We start from the raw sequence: 13277 nt of genomic DNA, 5'->3' as shown, positions 1-13277 counted from the left end.
AGCCAAGCTTTTTGAGTTCCTCCATTCCCGTTATAATCATCAACCTGTGCATACTGTGGTTGATGATGACATATTTTTCTGTTATTTTCAGTTCATGAAAAAAAAAATGTATTTCGGATTTTTCTTTTTTGTTCTTTCACATATCATTTTTCATATGCCTCTACAAAATATGTATTTTTGTTGACGGAAATGAAATACATTCAATTCACTTCAAAATCAATATACAAATTACTCTGCATGGGGACAGTTTAAGGTTATGCCGATCACTTTGCCAATCTACTAAAAAGTCGCAGAAACTATTTGATTTTGAAAGCCAAATGATGGAGATGTTTCACGGGATTGCGTGCAGTTGTGTATGCATGGGGGTTTATATAGGTTTAATTTGTAGCGTGAAAATTACGAATATTTCATCTGACAGACCTTTAAACTGGAACGTTTGGTAAGATCGTTGCACTTTGGGGCTGTGAAGAGCCTTGTTTAAGGTGAGAAGGAAAAATAACAACAAAAACACTATCAAAATGCTACTGCGGTATTGGGGAGTGTTTAAGCCCTAACCACATTGTATTAACCACGCGTTGTCGCCGAGCGTATAAAATCTTTTCTTTTCCACTGGCGCAGTCTTCTTTTCTTTGCTGTCTTTTTTTTTTTCAAACAATCCCACATGCCACCCGACTTTGTGTACACAGAACACAACTTTTACAAGTATTACGGGTATTAAGACATGACTCTTGAATCAAAGTGAGTGAAAAAGAGAGAGAGAAAAAAAAAGTTGAGAATTGCTTCGGGTCATTTTTATGCTTTCTTTTGTGTGTTTTCCCCTTCTGTTAACGAATCTATTGTCCGGTACCTTTTGGTACTTTTATTTCTTGCCTTTCACCCTTTTCCTCAATTTTTTGTAAGAGCTATGTTTACATACACCTCCCCCTTGTCCAAACTTTTTTTTAGAGTTAGTCTGTGTTTTACTGAGAAAGAGAGAGAGAAGAAAGGGGGTGATTCTAAATTCTTTCCATTAAGTCACCTTTATTTTCATTTGCCGAGAACAGTGCTGCTTCGCAATGAAAACTGACTGACTGTTTGTAGCGCGTTGTTGTGAGAGGAAACAGGCGATTCGTGCAGGTTCCAGCCCCCGACACTGAAGGCTTTATACAGCCAAACTGCTCTACGTTGTTTCGAGTGCCTGCCTGCCTGCCATCCACACAAGGCGGGTATGGCTTCCAGGACAGGCACGGCACGAAAACACCGATATACCAGGGATAACAACTCGATAGCTACGCACAGGTTGATGTTTGTGAAATTAAGAAATAGAACGGGAGAGAGAGAGAGAAAAATAAAGAAAAATAAAGAGACCGAAGACTTCTTTTAAAACGATGCTTTCAGAATACATAACTTTAGAAAGAAAATGAACTTATAGGACATAAAAGACAACAATGCTAAATTTAAGAATAAAACCCAATGTCTGGTACCTTTGTAGCCTACGAAACTCTTTGCCATCCTTAACCTAAAAACTGCTGTTAGAACCAACAAAGTCAAACCTTTGTAGACTGCTTTTGGTAAGTAATGGACATACTGGACAAGGAAGAAGAATTGATATATATATATATATATATATATATATATATATATATATATATATATATTTTAAAGTAGAATGAGGAAAACAGTTATCCCTTTGGGTTTTTGGGGTAGGACCTACTAATATAATCTCATGATATAATGTAATTTGGTGTGTATTTTCAAAGGTTTAATATACCACCTATTAAAAATGTTACATTGTTATCATATGTATCCTATTATACAAAGTCATGTTACATATTTGGTTGTATTATGATATTTTATCAAAATTTCATATAGTAGAGGCTTCTTTCTTTCATAACATGCTACATCACATATATATAATTATGTATTCATATCTATATTCATATCTTAATCCCTTTAAGCGTAATAGACGTCAACAAGACAGAGTGGGTTAACTTCCAGAAGTGAAGCCCATTGCCCATGAAGCTGAGTGTACATCAGCCACCAATAATAAACATCAAATATTTTGACATCTGTAGGAAATTTGTGTCACCGAGTCATAAAGTACCTTTGTCTACGCATGACCACGAAATCTCGTGAGGGAGGTTTACATGTGCAGTATACGAGCATTCGGAAATAGGCACGAACGATTTGTCAATAAATTTTTCGAGCACAGCAATTATTGTTAGGTCCCCCGACGCGCGTTGACAAAACTTGACATCCAATTAGGTGCAACTAATTTGTCAGCCGCATCGTTTGAATCAAATTCGATAATTGTCAGTGATGGTATTCCCACATAAAGCAGGGTGTATCGTATATGAGCACGTTCGTTCGTTCAGTCGTCTGCTCGGCCAGCCTTGCACTAGATGACCCAGTCATGATTGGCCGACTGTCACGTCATAAAATGTTGACAAGTCAAAACGACATTTGGACAGAATTCGGCAATCAGCATTCTTCTTTTGCTTCGTCATTTCACTGGACAAAGGACGAAAGAACAAGCACGACTTCAAAATAACTTTACAGTCTTACCAGAAGAGAGAGAACGCGAATAATCAAGTTCCACACTTTCCTGTAAGATGAAAGATGCGCCATGTTTGGACCAACAAATATTCCACTAGGATGTACGGCACCAACCACAGACATAGAAACTGGAATCTGTCAGCACTGTCGTCATAAAGACACTCGCACTTAGTCTTCTCTGACAACATTGCTCTGATTTAGGAACACACTGAGCTCATTTCGAGAGACTACGAGTTCCATAATTAGGCCTTTGACTTGACAAAGATATAATGCGACGTTTTGGTTGCAAACACAATGTGATGAAGTTTCTTTTTAGGAATTGCTCGCACGTGTTGACCGGATTGGAAAAAACACACACACACAAAATGCGGTTGTCTAGATTTTATGGCGTATCATGTGGAGTTTATACATGCCCCAACATTATTTGGAACATCCATTGACTTTTTGTGGCCTAATTACGTAGTAATGACTGCAATAGGTAGACAGAGGAGAATACAAAATAGGCCTACAATGGTTTTATGTCATGAGCATAGCTGACTATACAATCCTAAAAGTACTTGTTTAGAAACAGCTGGTCCTGAAGAAAACACAACTCAAATTAACGATAAAACAAACGCGCGAAGTCTGTAAGGAACATCTGTCTATCTTATATCCATTAAGACTTAATTTGATTTTCTTGATCACCCCACAATCATACTTTTCTCTGAAAAAAAAAATGACTATCAAAACACTCAAACAAATATTTTACTAGACCGGGATCCATCTCCCTAAAAGATACACTCAGCTCTTCTTATGTTTCTATTCGAAAATGAGTTTATGTTTAGAGAGTATTTCCATAACACTGATTATTTTAATGAAATAATTAACACAACACGACGGCTTAAAGCAACACGCTGTGCCATACTCCGCCCAAAGAGGAGAAGGCACATAGCGAAGAGATCTAATTGGACGAAACTTTCCACCAATCACGATAGTGATTGACACACTTCCGCGCAGGGTAGAACAACGAGCAGAACTAGTTTGATATTGACTTGTGTAATCTCCGAACAGAAATAGAACGTCACAGAGAGGGCATCCATAATGATCTGTAATTGATAAAATTTGTGATGCTCTATACGTGAGTTCACTTCTTTGTTTATAGATTATTTCTTCAAAGGATTACATTAATCGTGTCATCAGAGGTATTAGCGTACATAAGTTCCTCAGTGATTACTTTATTTGCAGCTACTTATTAGAAACGATTTAATTCAATCATATTCCCATTGCTTTAATTGTCAAGACGTATGCACACATTTTTTTTTTTTGGAGCATCGTCGTGTCAGTACAATAGATAAGAAATCATGTATACAACCCGTATAGGGGGCCTATGGACGTCGACATTGCTATGCCTATTTAGTATGAGTATATTGCTTTCATGAAGTTCAATTTTCCATATTATATCTTATCCTATGGAAATGATTATGATTATGATGGTAATGATAATGGTAAGAGAGGCAATGACAATCATAATGATAGAACTATATACAACCAACACTTAGAGGTCCTTTCTAACGAGGGCCTCTTCCAGTGCCGTGGCCTCTTCGGTGTTGTAGCGCCCTCTAGACGAGGGCTCTGCGGTCATCGATTGTGATTCGGCACTGCCAGGACCCTGGGCCCCACTCACTTTCACACCTGGGTGACAAAGGGCATTATGGGTAGAACATCTTGAGCAAGATTAGAATGCAGGGAGGGATGCGATTTCTGTGCCTTGTATATCACTCGACTATTCAGATCATAGTCACGACGACAAAAATTAGTGTGTGTGTGTGTGTGTGTGTGTGTGTGTGTGTTTATGTGATTTCGGCAGGAATTGAAACAAGCCTTGTCGACGTTGCATGAATCGATTAACAATAAAATTGACATGAAACAAACATAAAGGTTCTTTGGTATCATCGATACATATCGAATAGTCTCATCTCACTGATATATCAAGTTTCAAGTTACAGAGATAAAGTTCTGGGGAAAACGCACAAAATGTAGTTACAGTGGTTGAATCATATAGCTGGGAACAGTGCAATCAACTTTGAGAATGGTGTATTTGCTCTGCATGCACTGTGCTCTCCTGCCTTTTGATATGACGTTTCTGTGATATTTGTCCCCTTCTGACAGAGAAAGACCCACGGTCATACTTGTTTATTGACCAATCTCGAGTCTTAGTCCGCGAGAATTTGTTTTAATAGCGATTAGATTACTTCCTCATGCTCGTCATAGAGCTAAGGCTGCAAAGCCCGCCTCGACGCGGTGTATATAAATACATTTTAGCGGCTTAGCGGTAGGGCCAACCCGCCGCGTCGCCGGCAAGGATATTACCGTCACCGTCGAAGTGCGAGAAGGGATGGAGCGAGTACATGGAATAGAGCGAGACACCATAGATTTCGACAAATTCGAGAGGGATAGATATCAGTCCAGAATTCCGCATACAAAGCCCCCTTAGCTCAAACTATGGGGCGGGATCTTGCAGGAGTGCACGTTTTATTAGGTGTTAGTGAAACTGTTCACGCTTCCACACTTTTTTTTTCTCCACCTTCCGCTCTTTTTGGCTTGTTTTGCTTTTGGTTAAACCTCGACTATAGTCCAGAATGGGGGAGAGAATTTCCTCTCGCGTCTCGCAGAGATCTTTTGTTTGTTTTTGCTGAGATCAAACCGTGAAGTCATCTTCAAATCCTCTCAGAATAAGTGGACTATTTGCATTTCTACCGTGCCTGTCATTCATACGAGATTTAACCCACTGCACGCCAAGCTCGCTCAGCCGAGAGTGGTAATCCACCTTCCGTCGCAGCCCGTGCTCGCATCCCGTACTCTCGGCTTGTTCATCTGGATCAGTCAATGTGTGCGTTAGAACAAGGGCGGTGTGTATTTTGTGAAGGTTTTGAAGAAGGCTTATCTGTTTTTTCCCGGCACATTACTACCTGGGTGTTGACTGACAATATATCTGACAGCACTGACAGACGAACAAGCAAAACCATTTTTTCTATAACCTTCTAGAAGCTGAAAGTTTCCCCTCTCATTGGTTTTTATTGTCTACGAAAAACAACAACAAAACAAATTTCATTTAAGTCTTCTTTTTCTCCTCGATTTTAACGACAGCAAGAAAATAAGCGCTCACTGAATAAGGTATACAATTTCTTCTCGTAGCCCGCTGTATGAACCACCACAAAACAATTGTAATATAGGCTCAATAACAATGGTAGTGACAATATTATTATGCATAATGCGGAGACGGTCAGGGTGAACATGCGTTCACTCTTGGGATCGCAATGACACAAAATATACGTCTTTTGAATATGTCCACTGAAATATATATTAAGTCTTATTTACATCAATGCCTTCGATGTGGATTTGCTCTTCGATCAAATAACACGAAGACAAAATTTATTTCGTGAACATGTGACTTAACATGTGAACATGGCGGTGAAGTGAAAGGAAAGGCCAATGAGGAGGAATGGACGACTAATATAATTATGACTGTCTTTCGGTCTGTTAACATTCAGGTCATTTGAAAGTAGTTTGATTACCATGATATCAAACCCACAACAATTATTTATCGTGATTATGGCAATATTGTACACAAGTTAGTCATGCCGTTGTTTAAATGCAAGAATGTACGATTGTGTGTCAGTGCTGATATTCATTTATACTATTTTGTCATGATGAAAGTGACAATGTAACTCATTTAATCTATCAATCGTAATTACCATTTCTTTTTTACTCTTTTTTACAGAAACTCGTCCCTTGTTTAGTTTCTTTTAGCTGACTGCGTGCGTTTGTTTGTGTGTATACAAATATAGAATTATATATATATATATATATATATATATATCTATATATATTACATATATATATATATATAGGCCTACATGTATGCAAGTGTGTGTGTGTGTGTGTGCGTGTGTGTGTGTGTGTGTGTGTGTGTGTGTGTGTGCGTGTATGTGATCGTGTGTTCTTTGATTTTTGATTGTTGTCATTTTGTGCTTGTACTGGGGACAGCTGGAAAAATGTGGCCGGCTGGTCCACCATCCTTTTTGTGCCAAAGCAGTGTTTATCGACGAGCATCTAAACGACCTTCTTCAAAGTCAAGGTTAGTCTTGTTTAGAATTTGGAAGCCTGACGCCATGTCGGAGCCAATTGTGTCCTCACATAAAGATCTGGACCTACAGCGTATTTTGTTTTTGCTGTCGCATATGAAAAGAGAGCTAAAAAGGACGTCTGCCTGTTTCTGCTCAGTATATACTGCTGCACTCCTCACAAGTCCAGCACCTTCTGGTGAGTATTGGCGGCGTGGATTGCCCGGTATTTTTTAAAATTGTGTGTAAAGAGGAGAGAATGTTCAGTCCACGGTAGGAGCAGGGTGGCATAGCGGGAAAAGGCCATTGACTGTCTGGGGGATGTGGGGTTCAAATCATGGGTTTGATTGAATTCTGCACGGTGCCTCACCAACGATGACCCTCTGCTTTAAAAATGTCCTTTATGGGGTTTAAAACATACTGTGAAAGACGACTCGCTAACTCGGGAGAAATTACTCTGGATAAATAGAACCGGTAAGGTATTTATTATGAAGAGCTTGAACGCAAAACGGATTAAGCGCAGTTTTTAAACAATTTAAAGTAAGTCCATCATCAAATATAGCAAAATAAAAACCTTTCCAGTAAACCTCACTTTTTACATAACAAGAAATATTATCGAAATTATGACAAAATATCCTACATATCATTCTATTTCTTCCTAGCAGCTCTACTGGCAATTATCACAAATTAACAAAAATGAGGTCTCATGCAATCATAGCTTACGTACTGGTTACTTTCTTAGAACATTCAAATTCCTTACACACCCTGTTTGCCAGCATGGGTCCTTTATCAAATACAACTGCCTAAGTCGAATCAATTTATTGTATCGCACCCTCAAAACTAATGAGTTAAAGATTGATGCCAGTAAAACATTCATACCAATAAACATGTTTGCACGTTGCCTCGATGTGGTATTCGTGCTAAAGAGTAATTCATTCACACACCACAATAAGTTAAGTAAAGGGATACCGTGCTATACATAGGCCCTACTTTTTTTCACTTATCACATCTTGTTCATGCTCGTGACAGGGGGAAAAATTCCACTGTACAAAAGATGATACAATAGCGCGTAAGGCTTTGCTAAAGAGTCACCTTTCCTCTCGGGACACAGACTGAGGCGGAATAAAACAAAACGGAAAAGGAAATGGGTTACACAAAAGTAGAGTTTTCCCAGTCTCACCCGTGAATGAATATGGGCGGGAAAAGAAAACACTCCTTATTGTTCGTGCGCGTAAATGGGGGGAGCGCTGCGGTTGTGCAGGCGACCGCTGTACAACGAACTTATGAAAGCGCACACAAGCCGTCCACATTAGCACACGGTCGCGCGCGCAGCGCTACACAAAAGCTCGCCGCGGATGCGAAGTGAAGTTGTAAAAAACTTCTCTTGGCGGCATTCTTGGCGAATGTTTTCATTCCTGCTACGTTTGTTTTTTGATCCGTGCCAAGAGTATCTAAACTTTTGTGACTGTATATCCCACTGCAATGCACTCATGCACTATAGATGGTCCAAATCGAATTATCGATCAGTGCTTCCTTAATACCATTATGATTGGATCAATACTGCACACACAAACACGATAGGCAAAATACAGAACTGAAATTAAAAGAAAAAAAATCCACAAAATTGAACAAAGTCCTGACATCCTTTTCCCCTCGTCTAGGTCTCTTCGACCTGATCAATTCAATAGTCCATTCGCTGTGTCTCCGCGTGTGCCGAAAAAAATAACGCGAGTGTGACTGGAGCAGATGACTATCACATTGACACTTAATCGAAGGACTGGAATTGGTGCGCATGATCGACTAGGGATGATGCCTAATCGATGTTCTACATCCCTTTTACTCCTTGCTCAAACGAACAGAGAGAAGATCGTCCACATGAAATATTGATCGTAACCTTTCGATCGAAAAGACTGAAGGGGGGGGGGGTGCGATACGTCGTAACGCTCACCGGCAAACCAAGTCATCCATGCCCTGTCAGGAGTTGGTATCACCTTAGAAATCTCAAACAAAACCTCCCGACTTCGTTCACGATTTGAATCTGTAAATGTTAAACACTAGAATCTATGACACAGTATCGTCACTTTGTATTCCCTGTACTTTTTCCTTACTTCACGAGAGAAAATACGCAGTAGAAGGTTAAAAAAAAAGAAGAGACTGAATAGAAAGAGATATAATAACAACAACAAACAACAAACATGATACATGGCAAAAGTTCCTGAGTGGCAGGAAAATGAGATTGAAAAAGAAAACGTTTTATTGTAAAGATTCAAATCTGCGCGCATCACTCGGTAGTTGATAACATTTTCTAGCCCAAAAAGAAAGAAAGGAAAAGAAAGAAAAAAAAACTTGCATGTCACTAATTGTTTCCAAAAACATAATGGCCCCACTGAAGCGACCTTTTTTTTTTTTTTTTTTTTTTTTAAGGATAATTAGAAAACTTTGCAGTTTCGGGATGGCAGCGTGATAATTTGTTATTGAATATCAATGTGAATGTGTGAGGTAACGACTTACCCATTGCGAAGCCCATGAGATGGTCCGCTCCCTTCCTCTTTCGTGGCCTGCCTTTATGAATTGGGGAGAGTCCATTCGGAAAGAAGGGGTGTCCGGTAGGAGGCGACGCGCCAGGGGTGGGCGAGCAGCTGTGACTGTGGTAGGGCGGTGACAGATCGTGCATCGATGGGGGCGGGGGTGACGAATGGAGATGATGGTAGGTGAGGGGTTCAGGAGAAGGGAGGTAAAGAGCTTCGTAGTGCAGCTGGCAGTAGACAAGGTTGTCCCTCATTCCGTAGTAATCCCCCGTGGTCAGCTTGCGATTGCACACCGCGCAGCTGAAGCAAGTCAGGTGGTACACGAGCTCGCGTGCGCGCATCACCATTTCGTGCGACGCGATGCCGAGCTGACAGCGGGCACATTTCTTGGTTCCATACCGTCTACAAAATACAAAATGTAAAGATTAAAACAAAATGCTGTCACAAAATTATTTCAGTATGAAGAGATAACAAAATTAATGCAGTACAAAAATCTGATATTCAAACAAACAAAGAAACGTTTTGCTGGCGATGGTTCCAGTGCAGATCCGTTATTAAGTTCGTCAGACAGGCAGACTGGTAACAGTTTCGTCACAATCAAACGCTTTCGTGAATTCTTTCAAGTTTTCCGAGTTTTCATGAAAAATAAAGTATACTGTGGCAGTAAAACTACGTCCATCATGTGCACATTTTTTCTCACAACTCACAAAATTTGTCTTCACATCAATTAAATTGCGAGAGAATCAATAGAGGTATTACTGTCATCGTTTAATGATGGCTTTTAGGAAGGACACGTTAGGCCTCCCTGAGGACTTCGTCTAATTTCAGTTTCCAATGTAATTCGCAGAAACCATGGAAGACATTATCGTAGGGTTAGATTAAATCTCATGTTAGACCGTTTCAAGTAATGAAAAAAATAATTGATACCAGGAAAGACGCAAATTTTGGGTAGACAAATTTAATAACTAATTGATTTATTCACGTATTTATGTATATATATATATATATATATATATATATATATATATATATATATAACACATTATTGAATAATATCATGAACCAAAATGATGAATCAACACGTATAAGGGTGCCTAATTTGTTGAAATGATTGTGTGCATCAGCTTAATTGAGTTCATTGAGAACAAAAAGTGCAATTATTGAACACCAAACTGTTGATGCTTTGAATAAATTACCTAATTAATGAGATTGCGATTACAATCATTCACAGTTGTTTGGCAATAAATGAAATACAGTACACATGACAGAAACATTCCTTCTTAACTGAGGAATTTGGAATGGGCACACGACCGTCTAAATTTAAGCCGGTGTTATCTAATGAACTATTGAGATCTATAATATCCAGTATTTGTTTGTTTAGGTCACAGTTCATGTTTTTGCTTTGTGTGTGTCTTTTGTTTTGGTGTTTTGGGGTTTGTTTGTTTTTTTTTTGCAAAAGTCATCGTACTGACCGTAAGAAAAAATCTCCATGACTGATGGATACGTTGATATAATCTTGCATTTAAAAATCACTCGTTGCTAAGCAACCAAATGATAAAAATCTGTTGACATGACAACACTTTCCTTTCCATGATCTTTGATACGAACAATACTTTGCCTTCTGACTGGATGCATCATTATTGTTTGTTTGTTTGTTTATTAGAGGAACCAACGACTTGATGACATCAGCCTAGATACAAGACGCCTAAAATTTTCCATTCTCACCCTCGTCAACATGTAAAGGCCTATAGAGCTGCGTTTACGCCAAATTCGGCGCGAGTCACGGAACGGGGTTTTTGCTATATGGTGCGCCAAAAGGAACCATGTCTGGTTCTGTTACAATATCATTTCTCCGCTGATAATTTTGTTACAAAATTAATCTTCTACTGTTGATTTTGTTGCTCTTTACTTTGACATAAGAATAACATTTTGGGTAATTTTGTACCGAATTACTGATTCTTTTGTAACAGAATTCACCAGACATGGTTCCTTTTGGCGCACCATAGCAAAGACCCGGCCCGTTGCCCGTACCAAGCTCGGTGTAAACGCAGCATAAGACTACAGAGGATAATAACGGATGTCATAGGTTCACCTCAAGACTTCTCATATTTCTGTTTTACGCGAAAAGGAGCAGAGGTGCATTCTGTGACGGAACGGGTTTCCCCCAAAAGTAATCAAATTATTTTGTTTCTTTCGTTTTTAACATGTGAATTTTCTTTCTTTTTTCGGCAGGTTTAGCAGGTTGTCAAGATTTCAAGAACTGAGTAGAACCTAGGACTACTGTGGATTTTCCACATAAGAAAATCACTGGATGAAAATAATATGGTACTGTAGTTGGCCTACATGATTTGTGTCTATATGCGTCAACAATGTGGTATCTCATCCATGTGATTTCTTGGAATTGAATGTTGAGAAGCATTCAACTGGCACAAAGTCCCACCACATGTACATCACTCCATATAAACTCACATCTGTGTGAAGCTTGTGTGTTATTGGTGAGGCTTCGTTATGAACAGCCAATAAGCCAGTTCGGAGTTCCAGTTTGAGCACGAGCAGAAAAAGGTCATTTGTACCTAGAGACAGGTTGGTTTTTAATTTCACTGAGATAAGCAACTGTGATGTTATGGTTATTCATGTAATCCTTATGAATGGTGCCCGCAGCACATCCACCTGACAGCAAGCCTGGTACTATGTATTTGGCAATGTTAACAGAAAACGTTTGTTAATGTATTTAAAACAGCACAATGAAATGGATGCTTCCCAAAGTGTTGATTGACGAACCATTCTGGTCACTTCATCTACACAGGTTCATTCTTAGTTTGAATACGAGTTCCATAAATTACTATGTTGGGCAAGCTGATGCATTATGTCGCTTTAAATTGAATGAAGTGCCTAACCAACTGAGAAAAATGAAAGGTCATTTGTACCCATGTGCACATGAGCTATCTCCAAACTGGCTTATTTCATGTGTAATCTTTTGATACTGCTATCCCCATTGCCGTCATAAACACTTTAATGAAACAATGTATGTCAAAACAAAGTGAAAAAGAAAGCTTTATGTTGAAGAGACACTGTGCTATAGACGTCCTTCTTACAGTTATTAGTAGCTTGTGATTGCCATCAGATTAAAGGATAACTATTTGAAGATGAGTATTTGGAAAGTGAGACGACCTACTAGAAATAAAGAGATAAAAGAGAGAGATCGGGTAGGACGGAAAGAGAAAGAAAGAGAAAGTATGATGAGAACCAAACTTACTTTAAGTAGTCGTCCTTGCAGTATATATTTCCTTCCTTGGCGAAACATGAGAGTTCGGTGTCGAGTTGCTGTTTGCACTCGCAGCACTGCAGACATTGCGTGTGCCACTGGCGGTCCGCAGCCAGCAAGTAGAAGCGGTCGGTGATCCGGCCCCCGCAGCCGGCGCAAACGGCGGGGCTGCCCGACGCCGCTGCCGGCGAGTGCTTCGCGCTCGCCGTCATCCCCGCGCTCTCGCCCTGAGGCGACTCTGGGTCCTTGCTCGCACCCATCACGGGCATGGCAGCTGGGCTGTGCTGTGTGTCGTTCAAGCCTTCCAGTCGCAGCTGATGCTGCAGGATTCTCGCTGCTTTGCTTTATACTTGGATAAGTCTTCAGAAAATGCTTCTGTGAGGTGTCCCCGTTTGGCGTCTGACGTCTTCCTTCGGAGAGATCTGAGTTTTTAACAAACAAACAAACAAACAAATAGGCAGACAAACTAGTCCAGGACGTTTCACAAGACCTTATTTCACATGTCACATTGATATTAATTACGTCATTGTTAGGTTTCTGCAGATAATAAATCAATTCCTCTCCATATTTTGTTGTTCATATCACATGACATCATTTCAAGCATTGACATTTGACAATCTTTTTTACTGTCGATCGTTAAAAGGTCACATTGTTTACTTGTTTCCTCGACTTAAGCTCAGCACTTTTGTCGTAAAGCATCAACGCAAATATGAGAATGAATTGACAAGCAAACCGATTTGAATAAACATAACTATTAAGCAGTAACCATCTAAACTTACTATACGCAAGGAGATACTTATGAGTAACTTCATTAGTCCAATTCTATGATACTTTATACAAAGTCAT

The 13277-nt window shown here is 39.5% G+C and overlaps 1 protein-coding gene across 1 annotated transcript in view; it reads right to left on the bottom strand.

Annotated features, from left to right (window-relative positions):
- The window catches only part of LOC140240650 (LIM/homeobox protein Lhx9-like), a 54918-nt gene extending 42227 nt beyond the window's left edge, over positions 1-12691 (bottom strand). Inside the window, exons 1-2 of the mRNA XM_072320403.1 lie at positions 12423-12691; positions 9150-9568 (exon numbers count right to left, since the gene is read on the bottom strand). Coding sequence (XP_072176504.1) covers positions 9150-9568; positions 12423-12691 — 688 coding nt within the window. The remainder of the gene's footprint in view (positions 1-9149; positions 9569-12422) is intronic.
- Between the last annotated feature and the right edge of the window lie 586 nt (positions 12692-13277).

This window comes from Diadema setosum, chromosome 17 (assembly GCF_964275005.1).
Source record: "Diadema setosum chromosome 17, eeDiaSeto1, whole genome shotgun sequence".
NCBI lineage: Eukaryota > Metazoa > Echinodermata > Echinoidea > Diadematoida > Diadematidae > Diadema > Diadema setosum.
The sequence above is the reverse complement of the archived record's forward strand: the minus strand, read 5'-3'. Positions and strand labels throughout refer to the sequence as shown.